Consider the following 18976-nt stretch of genomic DNA (forward strand, 5'->3'; position numbering starts at 1 on the left):
CCACTGCTTGGCATGTTTTGCGGTGTGTTTAGGATCATTATCTTGCTGCAAAATCCAGTCATTTCCATAAAACACATGTGCACTTGGAAGGAGAAAATTATCTAATATGTTAGTGTAGCGCTGACTTGTCAGATTTCCCTCAAACACACACAGCGGGGTCGTTCCTAATAAGGATATCCCTCCCCATACATGAAACTTTGGGCTGTATTTAGGTCGTCGATACAACGGTGCTGACGCAGACTTTGTCCATATTTTCACATTATTGGGATATACCCATATTGAGCTTTCATCAGTAAAAATCACATTTTCCCAGTCAAAATTTTCATGTGCCAAACACCACTCAACACGCCTGTCTTTATGTTCTTGTTTCATGAGAGGAGAAGGAATTCCAGTCTTTTTCTCCCATCCAAGATCAATCAAATTTCTTCTAACTGTAGATTTTGATACAACTGTTGATCCCCTTTCTATCATTTCATACCTGATGTTGGATATGCTTGCCCTTTGCTTTTTAGACGCTAAAATTCCCAGCCGGACGCGATCTGAGAAGTCCAATTTTCTGGGTCTCCCTGCTCCTTTCTGGTGCCCAAAATCCTTTCCCTCTTTAAAATTCTTCCTAATCCTATACACAGTAGAAAGAGGAGTTCCTGTTCTCTCTGCCAATGTATTTACATCATCAATTCCTTGATTACACAACTCAAAAACCAACCTTCTTTTATCTTCAGCAGACATTGTTGACAGTGCTGAGGAAAATGACGTCTGCTACAAATTCAGGGGAGGTAACTCTAATTGTACTATACTCAGTAGGCCAAGATGAGTTACCTCCCTTATACCATTACTTAGTTTTAAGTATCAGTGAATCAGTTGAGGTGTTAGGATAGCTCAAAGTAAGAAGAAAAATTCTCAATAATTATGAACCAGACTATATACTGGACAAAAATAGTGAGGGATATATGCAAATTTTGAAATTATAATTAACCATCTACTTATTTATTGACAGTCTGATAAAATATCAATCATAAAAATACCAATATCCCTAAATTATTTTGTCCAGTATATATACATATGGTTTTAATCTTAATTGTTATAAATGCTTTTGTTCTAATTGTATGTTGGAATATATTTTAGGAAAATAAACAAATCAACATTATTCTTTTATTCACATGACATAATTATACAGAAACAGTTTGGATAACATTTCTTAAATATCTCTTGTATATGGGTAAAACCTTCTCTCATGTAAGTGTTAATTGGCATACCCAACAAAAGCCCATCCTCGATATGGTCAACTGAATTCCAGACCGTCCCTGTCCAACAAGTCATGGTATAGGTTTGGAATAATTATGATTCAGAATTAATTAAGCCAGTAATATAATGACCACTCCTGCCAGCAGAAATACGTCACTTGTTAGCATTAACTCTAAGAGAAAATAGAGAGCTGCTACTATGTAAAAAGGAGAATTGACTGATGCTTCTCTTTATAGAAAAGCTCTGGGTGCACAGGGGTGCGTGTGTGAGTGAGTTTAGTGTTACGCCACTTACAGCGATATTCAAGCAAAATCATGGAGGCGGACACCAGAAATGGGCTTCACACAGTGTACCCATGTGGGGAATCAAACCCAGATCTTCGGCGTGACAAGCAACTGCTTTTACCACTCAGCTACCCCCCATCAAGATGCATATATGAAGTGGCCACTATATGCTCACAAAGTCTGAGTCTAATAATGAGATTTTGACTGCGTGTTAGTTGTGTAATGACGCATGCAGAAATAATTACAGCTTTACAATACTGGCCTTTATATAATTAAGTCTGGACAACTACATCAGTGTACAATGACCCATGATTAAAGAACTCACCATGCCTCACCACCATTTCATGAAATACTGTGTTATGACCAGGATAGATTTATAGGGATTACGTCTAACCCTGCATCCTTATGAAGTTTTCAATTTCAGATAGAGGAATACAAGTGTGGGTCATTTTGCCTGAAAGTGTTTAGGGAGGTCATTGCTCAGTGTTTGGTGGTGGGGGTGTTGTCATTACACATGGATGTTTGGGGAAGGTCTTCACATGTGATAGTGTTTAGGGAGGTCATAGCTCATCACAGCATTTGGTGGTACAGTGCTGTCATTGCACATGAATGTTTGGGGAAGGTTGCACACATTATAGGGAGATACACATGTATTATTTTATTAATATTACTGTTTTGTTTCTTTTTTAAACTCAAATGAGTTATTATTATAGTCACGCTGAAAAAGGCATTGCTGAAATAACCATGATACTAGTAACCAGGAAGCTCAACACAGCCATCAGCCTGTTTGTCTGTGAGTGAGTATGGTTTAAGCTGCTTTAAGCAATATTCCAGCAATATCACCTTCAGTCCTCAGCATGAGGTACATCATACAGTGGTGAGTAAATAATGAGTCCAGTCAATTTGTTAAGTAATATTCAATAGTGTTGCTCGCACCACAGAGTTAAGTAAGTCAGAATGGCACACTTGTGAGGTGTTTGTGAGGAGACACAGTTCAACAGTTTTAAATATGGAGCATACATCTGCTCTCAACATTCACAATAGATATGTTAAAGCTTTGTTTGGACACCCAGCTATGGGCATTGTTTCATGAGTTGGATCTGAAACAAATACAAACATATGCCCCAAGATCCCATTTGTTGATTAGTTCTTCTCTGAGTCTGGTTAGACCGCCCAACAGTCTTCAGAACAGGACACTGGTTGACAGCTTGTTAAGGTTATCTGCTTCAACATCACAGAACATGGACACTTTGCAGTCATTACACAACATTCATGTCCTCAACTGACAATCAGGTGCCATACACTGAGTAGTTGAGCTCAGTGTCTAGTTGGGACAATAATGGTTCCTTGAATGATGTCATGCTTGAACAGCCTGAGATCCCAAGTCTGTGCAGTCAGTGATTTCTTGTGATGATGCAATACGATGTAGTGCTTATATTCTCTGCATTGCTGCATTCAGCATGTTAAGGATAATTCAAGCCACATCACAAATGCCTTAGTTAATCCAGTCCAGAAACTTCAGCCTGGTTGTAGTGACATACAAACAACTGTGTCATTCAGGTGGATCATTCAGTTCACTGAGCTCACAGAGTCACTGCTAAGGACAAGCACAGGTTGTGAGGGACTTCTTGAAACCCTGGCAAGGTAAGTAGTCTTCTTTGCCCCGAGCAGCCCCACCTGCATCACCCAGCATAGAAGGCAGTGGCTGGGTCCTGGTGACTGCACAGTATGAGCACCTCTTTAAACTTGTCCAGAAGTGTAATGAGCTGGGATCGTCTCAGGTTCTCATAGTACATGATTTCCTCCAGGTGGTACTGGCCATTAAAGTAAGGGCACAATCTGAAACATAAGTAACATACCAGTACATATATGGATATAGATCTATACACAGACCCATATTTTTGAAAAGAAAAATGAAACCCATTTGTTTCCACAAGCACAATAAGTAGTAGCAATATTTTTAACTTACCTTACCATAGGTCTTATGCATATTACCTCAAGCTTTGCTAGAAGAGATCAGACAGTCGTTGATTCGCCATTCCCTGGATGGCTACCTCATGTAATATACGAATGTAGTCACGGAAGTGACGTGATCTCCCCACTCGCGCGAGAGCGCAGAATCCAAAATTCACTTTTACCTCTAGCGTTCGTCTGTTCGGACGTGTTTGGTTCGCTTAGTTTACCTACTTTGTGGTTTAATAAATTTGTTTTCTCACGGGTAGGTATGGTTTGTATCCCTTAGGTGTGCGTGTTAAGGTAAGTAATCATTTAACTGCACTTACTTTGCTACCTTGTGTTGTTTTTTTCTCTCACTTCGGGGTGGGTTCACCCGCGTCGTGTGTGAGTGCGGCATGGCGTCCGTGGGGGTATTATATCTTGCTGGTTTTTTCTTCCTCCATTTGATTTTACATGTCGATTAGTATTTTTGCCCATGTTTCACAGCATTTATATGTTTTTCGTGCCACGTTGCGATGTACGCAGACAGCCATTTTGGTTGTTTGGCCTTCGCTGTCACGAGCTTACGGGCGTGCCTACTTTACAGTGGGGGTGCGTTGGTGCTGCGTTTCTGGTATAGGGGTGTTTTTTCTACCTCCTAGCGTTGGTTTCAACGCATTGTTATGTTTGTTTGTTGCACTTAACTGTGTATGTCTCCCCAGTTTGGGGCAGGAATCGGCGAATATCCCCACCCTTGGTGCCCGGATTGTGCGTCTCTAGCCTGCTCTTTTGACAGACACTGCCAGTACTGCGAGGCGTTATTGGTGGCGGATTTCGAGACTTAGAGGAAGTTTTTTTTCACAGTGGAAGAGAAGGTTGTCGTCTCCAGCGTCGTCGTTGGGATCTCTGCCGGACGACCCTGACTTACAACCGCCTTCAACGCCTGTGCCGACGCCTGGGATGGGGCGTTCGTCTGTGACGCCTGTACGTTTGTCCCCGGAACCACCTCGCTCGGATTCCATCATGGATCTGTTTTCATCCAGATGCCTTGTCTCATCCGGAAGTCCAGAGGTTCCTGCGCTCTCTCCTGACGCCCGGTGCTGCTGCGATGCCAGCGTCTCGACATCTCGACACCAGCGCCTATGCTGACACCAGCGCCTTTGCTTACGCCAGCGCCTATGCCTGTGCCAGCGCCTGTGCTTGTGCCTACGCCAGCGCCTATGTCTACGCCAGCGCCAGCGCCTGTGCTTGCGCCAGTGCCTATGCCTACACCAGCGCCTATGTCTACGCCAGCGCCAGAGGCTGTGCTTGCGCTAGTGACTACGCCAGCGCCTATGCCTACGCCAGCGCCTATGTCTACGCCAGCGCCAGCGCCTGTGCTTGCGCCAGTGCCTATGCCTATGCCTACGCCAGCGTCTGTCTACGCCAGCGCCAGGAGGCTGTGCTTGGGCTAGTGCCTATACCTACGCCAGCGCCTATGCCGACGCCGGACCCTATGCCAGCACCAGCGCCTGCGCCTTACCGTATACCCAGGGTGTTGCATACGTTTTCCAGGGAAGAGGTTTTACAACGACAGATGGATGAAGGGCGCTCTCGGCGCAGATCACGCTCCAGGTTCCCTGGGAGTCGGTGATCCTGTACCCTCCACAGTAGTCTTTGTCGGCGCTCTCGGTCCCCGCGACGCCCTTTGAATGAGGACTCTCGCTTTACTACCAGGTGAAGACGTTGCTTGCGCTCCCAGTCCATATCACCTCGACGCTCCTCTAGAACTCGGCGTTTGCGGTCGCCGGAACCACCTTGGATCCCGTCCAAGGAATCTGCTGCTCATGCATCGACTTGGTCTCCTACATCGCGGCGTGATTCGAATTCCGTTTCCAATGAGGACCTGGAAGAACAGGTTTTTGGCCCGGACTTCGACGAGGAGGCAGGAGGCGACGGCGATGGTGATGGCACTTAACTACCCTTATCAGTCGTCTTCGAGTGGATTGCTGACAGGTTACCGTACTGCCCTTCACCTTCGGCTAATTCCAGCAACCCTGCAGCACTTCATTTATCACCGGAGCTACTCATCCCGCCTGATCCTATGGTGGCGGACGCCGTGGCTGTATTAGATGTGGTCTTTGAAAAATTGTCATCTAATCCGAATTTCTAAGTGTGTAAATCCAAGAAGTCATATTACAAGATACACAGCCTGGTTTTCGCGGACAGCGTGGCGGTCTTGGTTGAATCTATGTAGCGGTTATTGGGCTCCTCGCAGCTCTCTTACAGAGTGCAGGATTCTAAGCGGGTGACCATTGAGACTGAACTCAAGCGGATGCTTAAGCCGTTGTCTGCTCTGGTGTCAGCTACCTCGGCGGCGGCGGCGATGGACTTGTCTGAAGACAACGCCTCGAGGATTGATCACCGTACCAGATATTCCTCTGCTGGTAGGCGTGAGACTGGGTGTGCTTTGGAGGGACTGGCTGCATCCTCGAAGATCCTTACTTTACAATTTGTCTACATATACTTCAAGCGGAGAAAGTTTTCTTTCACGTGCTTTACGCATTTTGTCACAAAGATTTTTCGAGACAACTACAAAGTGCCACGCCTAACTACACCTCTTATTACAAGAGAGGGCAGCATTTATCTTCGGGGAAAATTCCAACACATGTACTTGGAAAGCAATTTGTCTACGTCAGTTTCAAGCGGCGGAAGGGTTTTCGCGCGCTTTACTCCTTTAGACACGTGCTCGCCATACAGCATGGTTACTGTTAAGCCTACAGGCTAGCAGGGTATCACCGTTTACAAGATTTCATGGTGATCAGTTACCTGCTACACCGGTGACGTCACGTCTACATTTTGATTGGTCCACGAGAGACAACGCCCTGCAAAGGATCCCAGGGACGTTACATCTACGATCTGATTGGTCATCGAGGGACAACGCCCTGCGCAGAATGTGTTGTTATTATTCTAGTGTAAGGAAGTTGTCTGCAGTGACTTAGTCATTTACGATGGAAAGATGTCGTTACACTCTAGACTAGCAGTCTACAGCGGCATTGGATTTCTCTAGTCGGCATAGAGATCCTCTAACAGTAGTCTCAACGCTGCCTATCAGGAGGCATGCAGCGATGTATGGCAGTTTCTGATCGGACAGACAGCCAGCTATAAATAGACTTCCTTGAAATGTCAACACATTCATAATGAACAGCGTGGTTATTCTGAAGTCGAAGAATGACGCATCTTTACGGCATACAAGATTATCTTGAGAGGGGTGGACTTCATTATCAGGCTGTTAAGTCAGCTTGGATGACTAACTAACTCCGCGGGATTTGATTCATCACATCGCCGTCCCAGGTTCGGGGGTCGAAGTTCAAGGCTATGTTAAAAGCAAGCTCTACTCTGTCCGTTATCACTATGTCAGTGATAATGTCTACTCGATTTGCTCATGTCACCTTAGGATATGATCAGACGAAGACGTCTACTATTACGTCTATGACAGCGTTTTCTTGATCATGATTTCATGACAGGTTTATGACATTGGACGTCTTGACACCACACCTGTGGTAGGCTCGCTGGTCAATGTTTGCGTAGGAAGTTACTTATTAGAGCCGTCATTCAACAACCATCTTTAGGTAGACACTTCTCTCCAAGGATTGAGTGCCTATCTAGTCAAGGAGGTTGCAGCAGGATTCTGGAAGAGTGGAGCTCAATCTCTTCACATCACCCAGTTGAAGATGAAAGCGGTGATGCATGTCTGTCATTGGTTGACAGCACCGAGAGACAAGCTACTGATGATCCATACGGTCAACTCAATAGTAGCTTTCTAGGTAAACAAGGGTCAAGGAGGCCTCGACCTCTACTACACTTGTCGTTTCTACCCTTCGACGTGGTCGAGTCTGATCCTCCAAAATAAAGTATCTCACATACCAGGAGCCTGCATCTTCATGGCAGACGCCTTATCTCACCCCCTACGTCTATCACCAACGGAGAATATGTTGTGTCGAGAGACGTTTCAAATAATCGGCTTCTAGAGTGGGACCAATTGTTGTTCCATCCTCACAATCGGACACTGCACCTGGTTCCGTCGCGGTTTCATCTTTGCGCCTGGACCATCTGTGAAAGTCTTGAGGGCCAAGGGGTACTCATCTCAAGTGGCGAAGTTAATCGCCCGGGAGCACAGGGTTTCCACTCAGTCACTTTATGGACCTGGAGGCATGAGCGATCGACGCAATGTCCCTGTCGTGGGAAGGTCTGGACGCTTACACGTTTCCACCACCAGCCCTTTCTCTCAGAAGTGGTCGCTAAGGTCAAGCAGACTCAGAACCTGCGACTGCTTTTGGTCGCACCTTGGTGGCCAGCCAGGCCATGGTTCCCCAACCTTCGACGACTCGCAAGCGGAGAACCATACAAACTTCCAGAGTGGTTGCATCTACTTCGGCATCCACACAGTCGACAACTGCATCCGGATCCACTGCGATTCCATCTTCACGCATGGGTCATTTGCAGAGGGCGTTAAAGGCTAAGGGCTACTCCATGCACGTGGCGAGCGTTATAGCTCGCGCGCATAGAGTTTCTACCCGATCCCTATATGACGACAAATGGCGCTCATTCGAGAATTTTTGCGCACAAAGATCTCAAGATCCTATGGCAACATCCCCTCAGTTTGTGTCAAAGTTCTCTTTCTACGGAACTTTAGACATCTCAGAGGCAGTACCTTAGGCACCTATCTGTCAGTATTGAATTCTGTCCTTGCGATCAAGTCAGGTAAACAGATCTCCAAGGTACCGGAACTGATTGCGTTTCTCAAAGCTTTCAAGCTGGAAGACCAGAAGGCCAAGTTTCGTCCTCCAGCCTGGGATCTTAATGTCGTTCTACAACATCTTAGAGGACCGCCGTATGAGCCGTTAGAGGAAGCCTCTTTTGAACACCTATCCAAGAAGACGGCTTTCCTACTAGCATTGGCGACAGCGGCTAGAGTCAGTGAGATCCATGCTCTTGACGTCACACAGATTCACTTTGAACAGTCAAGGCACGGACGAGTCCATTTGGGTCTGCTCTGGGACTTTGTGGCTAAGAACCCGCTTCCCGGGCAGCCCAACAGGTTATTTTCCATCCCTCCTTTGTCTACGATCCTTGGTCATCATGACTTGGAGGAGGAACTGCTATGTCTGGTCAGAGCTCTGAGATGTTACATTAAAAGGTCAGCCTCTTGGAGACGGTCCTGCAAAAGACTATTCATCCCATTTGCGTCGACCTGCAAAGGAGAGGTAAACAGGAACACGATTGCCCTTTGGCTCAGATCGACAATCCTGGCTGCCTACGACGACAAGCTCCTGCCTCATCCGGTAGCAAATAACCCGCACGAGATCAGGGCTTTGGCATCTACAATGGCCCTCCATCGAAATTGCACGGTAGCGCAGATCATGGAGGGTTTTTTTCTGGAAATCATCAACTGTCTTCGCTTCCCACTACTTGAGGGACCTGGCAGTTGAAGATGTGGAGGGGGTTACAGTCATTTGGTCCACTGGTAGTTGCTCAGCAACTTACCCGACCGTCCGCCCATTAGGTAATAACGCTGTTACTTACCGTTGGTCTTAAGATTAACCTCACCCTCAGGGTGCGTCGGTTTTTCTTTGGAGTTCTATTGGGTTACTCTTTGTCCTGCTCCAGGTGTTATCCTGAGACCGTTGGCATTGGTTTCCCAAGTTCTCCTGTTCCATGTGCACTGTTTGCTGAGGGATGGTCCTCCGGAGTCCACACCACCATCCATCTGTCGAAGCCATATGCATAAGACCTATGGTAAGGTAAGTTAAAAATTTATTAAAATCTAAATATTTTAGATATTTAAATACTTACCTTACCATAGGGCGGTGACTCCCTCCCAACGCTGGATGCTCCTCCCCACTTTGGACTCTTTGGACCTTCCGGTTGGCGGTAAAAGTGAATTTTGGATTCTGCGCTCTCGCGTGAGTGGGGAGATCACGTCACTTCCGTGACTACATTCGTAGATTACATGAGGTAGCCATCCAGGGAATGGCGAATCAACGACTGTCTGATCTCTTCTAGCAAATCTTGAGGTAATATGCATAAGACCTATGGTAAGGTAAGTATTTAAATATCTAAAATATTTAGATTTTAATAAATTCTACATAGAACCTCTATGAGGTCATGATTCATATAAATTTAGTGCACTTTGAAATCAATTGTATTGATGAATTTTAGGAAAAAGATATGACCTTTATGTTCAGAGTGGTTATTTTGTCAAAATCGTAATCCATACCTTGCAAAAACTTTAAGATCTTCAGTATTTTTGGCAGCAGGACATTTCAAGATGGCCGCTTTCACCTCTGGTCTGACAACTGAGAGGAGCGAGTCCTGCAGTCTCCATTGGGCCTTGGTCTCCTCAGTGATGACCGTACCATCACTTGTCATCTCTCCCACAGATGGAGACTTGGACAACTGACTTAGTTGCTGGGCCCCAGTAGCTGGTCCAATACTCTCATCACTGTTCACTGAAACATTGCATGTCAAAAATAAGGATTTTAATTGGTGTCCATGTATGTCAAGTGTTTTAGATTTCTTATAACAAACCTTAGACTCCATTCTCATCTATAACCTCCCATGATCTACCTACCTGAAGCAATGTCAGATGGACTAGGTGGGCGGTTGAGACCAGAATCCTCCAGGAAATATGACAGCCATGATTCCTCCTCAACCTTGGGCAACTCACTGGCAGATTGTAGGTTCAGGTCCTGTGTCCACTCTGTTCGCGGCACGGGAGGAACAAGGAATATGTACGTGTGCAGCTGCATCAGCAGGCGATGACGTAACATCCACACAACCTTTTGCACCCTTTGTGCCTGGAAACAAATGGCAATGCATTCACCTGATTAAAATAAAAGAACCTCCTTGGTCCACTGGATCAATAACTTTCATAAATGGTATATCTTAATTCATTATCTCAGGACTGTCTGCATTTTCTGATACTAACAAATTTCAAACTAATTAAATGCTACACGATCACATTCACAAAACACAAAACACATACACAAAATGTAGCAAAGCAAAATCAACCAACACTATGGTAATCAACATCATTGTGGTGGTACCAATGGTATCTTGCAGTTCTCTACCAGTGTTACCATGGTTACTGTTACAGCATTACAACATAGCTTCCTACCTGATGATGAGGTCTTTCCAGGAAGTCCCTGTTGACCCTGAGCTGGGTGGGCAGAGAGAACTCAGACATCTCCATGTGGAGAGAGCAGTTGGGAAACTGCTCCACAAACACCTCTGCTAGACTTGAGTTGCTGGCAGTGTAACAAGGGATTATTACTTGGAGTGACTACTGAAGATATGACAATAATATGATCTAAGTCTAAAGCACAATTGCAATATTGCTGCAAAATAGGTGACTTGACCTGTGAGGATCTGGGTTAGAATTGGTCTTCAGCAACCCATGCTTGTTGTAGGAGCAGAAGAATGGGATTGAGTGGTCATGGTTGCTGACTTGGTTGACATATGGCATGATACTGAGCACTGGATTGGCTGGTTCAGCCTTGATTATTCTACAGACTGCCATCATATAGCTGTAATATTGCAACAAACCTGCCAACTACTGTAACTTTTCATAGCTTATTTTAAAATCCATCAAATATGTCTTCAAAGTTCAGTACCTTGTAATCAAACAATGCCAATGTACCTTGTGATCCAGTCAATGCTAATGACAATTCATTCTCTGAAACCAAGTCAGTGCTAATGATAACTGCTACTCACACATGGGTGTTGGCCTGGGGAGACAGGACATACATGTTGGTCTCACACAGAGGGTAGATGATCGTGGCCTTGGCCCAGTACACAAGGTGACTCGCCAGTTGAAATACCTGTCATGATATAAATAAGCATTGTCACCAATGTGACATATTCCTGTGCTGCAAATTATCAATTTAAACTTAAAAAGTAATGTAAATGAAAGTAGTAACTTAAGATGTTTCCCTCTCAAGATGAAATTTTTCGATGAGTAAGAAAATCCAGTGACCAGTTCTTGAGATATCGTGTTGACAAGCTTAACATGCAAGTGTCTCTGTGACCTTGAACATTAAGTGAAGAACACCAAAATCTACTGGGCCCTGCAACTTCCCTAGATGAAGCGTGATGTTAAATGTGAACAAAATCCAGAGAAAAGTTCTTGAGGTATCTCGCTGACAAGCTTAACATGCAGCTTAATATGCAGAAATCTTCAAAGTGTCACCATGACCTTGAAAACTAAGTGAAGGTCACCAAAATCGACTGGGCCCTGCAACTTCCCTAGAATAAGCTTGGTGTTGAATATGAAGAAAATTCTGGGAATGGTTCTTGAGATAAAAAGTTAGTTAAAGTCCTGTGACCTTGAAATGAAGGTACAGGTCACCAAACCTGACTGAGACCTGTCCTTTACCATGAAGAACCTAGGTACCAAATAAGAAAAGAATCTACTGAATGGTTCTTAAGATATTCCAATTCGTACCTATGTACATACGGATAGATGGAGCCTAATACTATATCCCCCGCTTGGTGCTAAACATGCAGCGGAGGATAACAAGTCTATATTTTAATGTTATGAATGGAATATGACATGTATTCTATTGACTGGGATAAAGTAACTGCATCACACAAGGTACCCATGTATATATGATGTAAGGAAACAAAACCGGGTCATTCACATGATAAGCTGGAGCTGTACCCCCAGGTTTCCTAACCACCTTTCTTGCTGATTATGTTAGACAACTTCAAATGGAAGTCTTCCTCTAGCATCCAGTAGAATACTGATTAGAAAAGCACCATGGTTTCTGCATCCTTGATAATTCATGGAATCAAGTCTCCTTTTCATTCGTATAAACATACAGTCACCTGAGACAGACTGAGGTCAGCATCAAGGGCTAATGTCTGCAGATTCTTCAGAGGACTGGCGATCTGGACAAGTCGGACCAGTGTAGGGGTACAGTCCATGGGGAGTGAGTCCAGCAGCTCCTGCTCCTCAACCAACAACAGAAGTCCATGGTACGGCCTGTAGACAGAGTACAGGGTGTCCTTCAATGTGTCTCTACAGGCTGTCAATACAGTGTGTCTCTACAGTCTATGGTACGACCTGCAGACAACAGGAACAGAGTACAGGGTGTCTCTCACTGTGTTTCTACAGGCTGTCTACACAATGTGTCTCTACAGTGTTTCTCTATACTCTATGGCACAGCCTATAGACAACAGGAACAGGGTACAGTGTGTCTCTACAGTGAGTCTCTACAGTGTGTCTCTATGCATCATACAGCCAATGTGAACATAGAGGCCACTGGCCAGTCTAAAGTCTAGCACAGTGGGGAACTGTGGGGGAAGCAACAGCAGAGCGAGTTCTGAACAGACTATCACAGAGAGGAGATCACATAACATACTGAGTAATTAAAAAGCTGCATGTTTCTATAAACAAGAAGTGACAAAATATTGTGGAATCCTGCAATTATCCGAGGCCACCGTGTTCTGTTCCTTCTTTCATTCATCTGACTCTCTACCACATAGACAGATAGATGATCAGACTGATGACCCTCATCCACACCTTAGTGAAGATAGGCACTTCTGTATGACTTCAGGCTGAAATATCAAATACAAAGTCATTAGTCTCATCCAAATCTAATGCTCTATAATAGGGCTAGGACGGATAATCCCAATACCCGGAAGGGGTGGGTAATGAGTTTGACCCAGGTTCCCATCTCAATACCGATCATGTTACCAATAGATAAAACAATGTATTATGTTATTCTTTAATGATTAAAAGGCTGTATTGTCTTTGAAAATATAGACATAATAACAGTGACTTCTTCTGAATATAATACATGGTAAAGATATAGATAAACTCAAAACTGTAGCCTTCAAGCTGAAGAAAACATTGCCATTTCTTACAAATCTGATGTCAAGAATAAACATAATGGGTATCCAGATAGAGTAGGGTAATAGTGGGTGGGGTACCCAGGTAGAAACTCTGGTCAGCTCCCAGTCCCACTATATAAACATTACTGAATGACATTTTGAGTAAAATTAACTGAAGGGTGACAAAAGAACAAAAACATTTTTCTCTACATATCAAATAAATATTACACACCGAAATGGTAACATATTACATGTACATACACAATGGTCTATCTTTAAAGGTATTTGTGGTTAGATGGACCAACAAGGTTTGGCTGAGATGAAACATACATATCTATGGACTCACCTCAATGTGCATCACTTTGTTTGCAATGGTAATGACATGGATTTTGTGGGGCAGGCAGAAGTTGATCTGTATCCAGCGGTTGATATGCATCTGGACAACTCCAGTAGACACCAGGCTGTGTGCAGATGGACATCAGTGAATGAGAGGGGAAGCATTTAAGAACTGAATGTTAGTTTGTGTATTAGCACTGACAAATTAATTATGTCAAAGCATTGTTCAGACTTGTGTGAAAAGCGAGTTCACATTAGAGTTTGAACAATGCTTTGAACAGCGGGGACATAACAAACCTGTCAAAGACAGACTTGAGTTCTCGGGCTAACTGGGATCTCTGCAGTATCAGCTTGAAGGGAGGCTCCAGTGAATCTACATGGAAACAGACCAAATAGCATTTCTTAGTTATCATGTTTACACAATATGTAACAGTACACATTATGAATCAGCATGTACAACATGCTAAGTTGGTTTAAAGTAACTTTGAACAGTATTTCAGTTAAATCACATGTGGATCAGCTTAATGTAGACTTAATTACAAAGTCATGCAGATATCAGATATGTAACCATGGTAACATTCTGGTGAAACAAATTAACAAGGCTATGGTGCTCATAAACCTTGAAACCAATAATATTCAAATCTGTGGGGTTCACACTCAGTTAGCCAGAGTCTAACCTAAAAGGTCTTGTTAAAACAACATTGCACTATGGCTACGTGAGAGATGCGAGTCTGGTAATTAGCATTAGCCACTGAAGTGTGAGCCTTTGTATAAGTCTATATCTACTATGTAACACGATTCAGGATGTATATAAGTGTGTCTGTAACATGAAAGAAAAAGAAACCGCATTTCAGATACTATGGTATTTATTATATTCATTATTATCATTGATTATTATTATTATATTACATTTGTTTGTTAACAGACCATTTTTCAGGATTTTCTTCATGCCTCAGCTGTAAGAGCTATAAGGCTGCTTGAAGCTGCATACAAGACATTCACAGGTGTAGACAGAGAGATGCAGTATCTGCATACTGCTCCATGGTTAACTGACCGTTTACAAAGTTCATTTTCACATGTTGTAGTCTCTAATCTAAATCCTGGTACTTCTCTTTCTTGTATTTCAGTCTCCCGGGTGACTGGAGCTGAATGATCCTTGTTTCAGTCTCAGCTTGCAGTCTCTGCAGAGTTGCAAACAGTTTGTACAGGTTGGGATGTGGAGTCTTTATTGTCCAGTTTAACTTGTGATGCCATCCTTCAACGTGGTTAGTTGTCCTAGGCCCAACTGTGTCGAAATGGTTCCACTGCATTCCATGCTGCTGTCTCAGAATCCATGAACACTGTTGTCGGTGACAAAGGAACAGGAGAACGGGTACTCAGTGTGGAGAACAAGTGTTCATACGTCGTCTGCTTCTTATCGGGTAGAAGGGAACATCTCTCCATCTACCTGGGCATGTACTGTGTAGATCTGCTTGAAGAGTTTAGGGCAGGACTTGAATGCTCCATCGCAGAACCAGGTGCTGACGAGGTTGGCATCTGTGGGAAACATGTTGTCCTCACTGATGATGGAATTCTCCCCGGTTGTCGTCTCTCTCCATGGACCTTGGAGGTTGATTTTTTTGTGGCTCTTAGGCAGAGCTGGTATCATCTTGGATCGCTGTCGGTACATGGCAGCATCACATGTGTCATAGTGGGGAAGTCGTCTCACCAAATCGGCAGTGACGTCGGTCCAATCACGATCTCTGAGGCCTGACACTTCTTCCTGAGTAGATAATGGGGATCGGGGTAACCTCTTCTATGCTTCTCTTCTTCAGATTTATGACAAAATCAGTTGCCAGTTGACAGTGTCATTCCTCCATCTAGCATTCACACTGAACTGGTAGTTGTTGTGAACAAGATATTGGCCGCCTCTGTTGTTATGAAATTATCTGACTAAAGTTTGCCATATATACTGGTAATACCTCCTCAGTGGCAGATCAAGTTAAAAATCAAGTTCATCTCACCAACTGAGCACTTCCTTGAATCCTCAAAAAAAAAATTCACATAATACTATATGAAAACACTAACCCTAGTCAGCCAAATCCCACTCTGGTTATGTGAGAGACCTGTTTTCACAGAATCTGGCTAAGTGAGAGGACACTATCTGTGGTAAGGTTTCTGCTGTGCCAAAGAGAAGTAACTGTACAGTGAATTACAGCACCTTTGCCAACTAGGTCACACAATTAAAGAGAACAGTCCTTAAACAATGCTACAATTACATCTCAAACCATGTCTACAAGGAGTGCCTATACTGCATCAGAATATTTACATTAAAGGATTTGGAAAGGCAGGGGCCATGGCTCATTTTTGCGTTTTGCAACAGTCATCAATAACACTGCCATATTGTCTTGACTGCCCTATTAATTATTATGTCTGATGATGTTAAACAAGTGAATTCAGTAGGTGTGAATGGTTCATGATATATTCCATGTGTTTGCCACTAGAATCAGCTGTTTCTTTGTTTGATGTTTGTCAAGTAATACAAAAAAATCATAACAACCAGTAAAAGTGTATTCCTCATGATGAGGGTTTGATATGATTAACTTTGGTTTGGTTTGTTGTTAGATGCTGTTGATACCACTAACAATGCTGCCAGTTCCGCGGAGATAAGACGATTCACAAGAAACATTATGCCCACACTGATCCAGTATGGACAAGCAAAGGTTCTGATCCAAGTCCAATGAGATTCAGCACATTCACCATCTGATACCTTCAGGTAAAGCAGCCACTTCATCATGAACAGCCATCATGATCTTGGCTTGTGTTGACAGATACTGACATCGTCTCTCCTCATGACAGACAGTCACTGACAGCTGTTTGGCCAAGTCATGGTAGCTGTCAACAGCGGATGTACAAGTCTTGGCCTGTAATGACCATACAAATTAGAGAAACACAGCTGCTAAGCCGGACAACGTAGTTGTCATTGTGTCAATTGTGGATATATAAGTCTTGGCTTTTAATGATTACACAAATAATAAACAGACCTCTGCTCATAGCAATGGTCATACTATGTTCCATAGACATGTTGCATGAATCAAAGAGCTACACTGATTGCTCAGCACCAGAACAGGTCCAAGGCCTAGATTTTCGAAGCTCTCTTAGTGCTAAGACAGTTGTAACTTACAGTTAATGTATGGCACTTACGACTGTTCCTATCTTAGGGATAAGCGAACTTCAAAAATCTAGGCCCAGGTCTGGGACATATGGTAGTCTTAGCAAGCCTGATTGTTTGTTTGGTTGATATGAATAAGAAATATGTTATATAAATATTTTGAAGGTAAGGATTAAAAATCTGACTTACCTTTAGGGCAAACACAACATTGACGGTGATGATCATATGACCAGCTGATGACGGCTTGCTATCCACATGGTACATCTTCATAGGGAAGCCGATGAATCGAATTTCATCAATCTTTACATTGAACTTCTTCTTACACAGTGAAGATTTCACAGCTAACAAATTTGCCAGAATTTTGTCTGAAAACCTTGGAAGAGAAAAAATAATGGAAAGAGTGAATTTGGTTGAACAGGATCTCAGTTATATCATGGTGTGTGAGCTTGATGTAGGAGAAATGCCTGAAGTGATATAGGTTTAAGAAGCACTAGTTAGGGTGCTGGCACACCTAGAAACAAAATCAGTGTGATCTGAACACACAACAACAGATTCCTGGCATGACTGGTGGATGCAGATATGCACAGGAAATTGTGGCACCTTAGACAGGTTGGGCCACTTGGCAGCTTCATTAGTTATTTATTTCTAATCATTAGGGCTGTACTGCACTATTAAGAGGTAACTACATGACAGTTTCCTTTCACCAATCATATCACTGGCCTGAAAGTTAAACCATATGCACTCGTCAAACCTGTAATCTTATTGTACCATAGGCAATAGGCACTTTTCCAAGATATATGTAAATAATGCTGTATACAATATGTTGAGTCTTACTTACCAGTCCAAGTTGGCATTCTTTCCTGATGGGATCACAGTACTCCTGCAAAACAGCATCAGAATTAACATGAAAAAGATCCAGATGCAGTCTGTGCAGAAATGTATCAGTGTTATCATGGTAATAAGTACAAGCAAGAAACCAGTACCAGCTCTGTTATCTCCACTAATTGCATAATTATTTGCATGGTTCAGATATCCATGTGACAAGTATGAACACACCAAACTTAACAAATATTCGGGATGAAGACTAGTGTATAAATCCATAACAAGTACAGAAAGTATAGTTATTCTTTCTGTTTTTAAATGATTTACTATATAGTCCTGAATATGCTTCTAAGACTGGAGGTTACACTTTGACCATGATTATGAGGGAATCACTAATATTTTGTTCAACGTGCATGGATTTACATAACTGGGATACTGCATCAACCGAGTCAGCAAACCTGACAACACTATCATGTGGGTTGCATGATTAGCTAAAGACAAGGGTAAGATCTCAAATAACATAAAAACATTCATGTGCACTCACTTGCTACGGTGATGATCCTCAGCAACCTTGGATCGTGTAGCATATGGATTACGACCATACACTGAAAATAATCAAGTTGAAGGATCACCGAGCTATTAGTTCAGCAAGCTAAACGTCGTGTTCCTGCCAAGGCATACACCGGTGTACACACGACGCAGGAACACGACGTTTAGCTTGCTGAACTACCGAGCTATAAGAAATGAACATGTATTTGTGGTTTGCAAAACTTTCATCCACTTCAGCAGGTTGCACATTTAGTTAAAATTACACTTAACTGACATGTGTACCAAAATTAGCCGTCATAAATACCCGGCCCTTGTCCAATATCACATCATAGATACATATGTGGACGCTTGACAACGATTAAAAAAACAATAAAAATAACTTAAGACTTAAAGTGTTAACAGCACAGAACGAAAGGGTTTAGACCCATATATACACCCAAATCTCATGTATTACTGAAAATGTTATATCGGTTTTATGGTTTCTGATCTGAGGCTATAAGTAATCATAACGGTGTGGTAAAATGTTGAACGAAAACAGGACAACGAGGAAACCTTCGCTCACCTCTTGATACCGTGTACCGGTTTTCTTCGGATTCGTAGGGGTAACGGAATAACAGACGGTCCCCTCGTGTCCCCGATGTTACAACAAAAATACCGAGAGGGTCCATGTCTTCCATGATGACGAGTTAACTGTCAACTATCACATCTGACATTGACATCTACTACAGATGCCCAACGGAGATGGAGTCGTTCATCACTTGATTACCTCCCTTTTTCG

The 18976-nt window shown here is 43.2% G+C and overlaps 1 protein-coding gene across 1 annotated transcript; it reads right to left on the reverse strand.

Moving 5' to 3' along the window:
* Nucleotides 1-1135: 1135 nt before the first annotated feature.
* Nucleotides 1136-18962, reverse strand: LOC137285023 (GATOR1 complex protein NPRL3-like). The gene is made up of 14 exons (XM_067817189.1): nucleotides 18761-18962; nucleotides 18194-18254; nucleotides 17666-17707; nucleotides 17017-17200; nucleotides 16426-16579; nucleotides 13974-14049; nucleotides 13687-13801; nucleotides 13030-13064; nucleotides 12333-12489; nucleotides 11220-11326; nucleotides 10624-10753; nucleotides 10078-10303; nucleotides 9724-9955; nucleotides 1136-3368 (listed from the first exon to the last, which is right to left on the reverse strand). The coding sequence occupies exons 1-14, from the start codon at nucleotides 18873-18875 to the stop codon at nucleotides 3212-3214; spliced, it is 1791 nt and encodes a 596-aa protein (XP_067673290.1). The 5' UTR covers nucleotides 18876-18962; the 3' UTR covers nucleotides 1136-3211.
* Nucleotides 18963-18976: the final 14 nt, after the last annotated feature.

Source organism: Haliotis asinina, chromosome 5 (assembly GCF_037392515.1).
Source record: "Haliotis asinina isolate JCU_RB_2024 chromosome 5, JCU_Hal_asi_v2, whole genome shotgun sequence".
In the NCBI taxonomy this organism is placed as follows: Eukaryota; Metazoa; Mollusca; class Gastropoda; order Lepetellida; family Haliotidae; genus Haliotis; species Haliotis asinina.

What these genes read in the sequence shown, in the direction of transcription:
- LOC137285023 (XM_067817189.1), bottom strand. Translation starts at nt 18,875, where the DNA reads ATGGAAGACATGGACCCTCTCGGTATTTTTGTTGTAACATCGGGGACA. An exon ending in GAGGATCATCACCGTAGCAA is followed by an intron (nt 17,708 to 18,193) that starts GTGAGTGCACAT and finishes GCTGTTTTGCAG; the next exon opens with GAGTACTGTGATCCCATCAG. An exon ending in AAGAATGCCAACTTGGACTG is followed by an intron (nt 17,201 to 17,665) that starts GTAAGTAAGACT and finishes TTCTCTTCCAAG; the next exon opens with GTTTTCAGACAAAATTCTGG.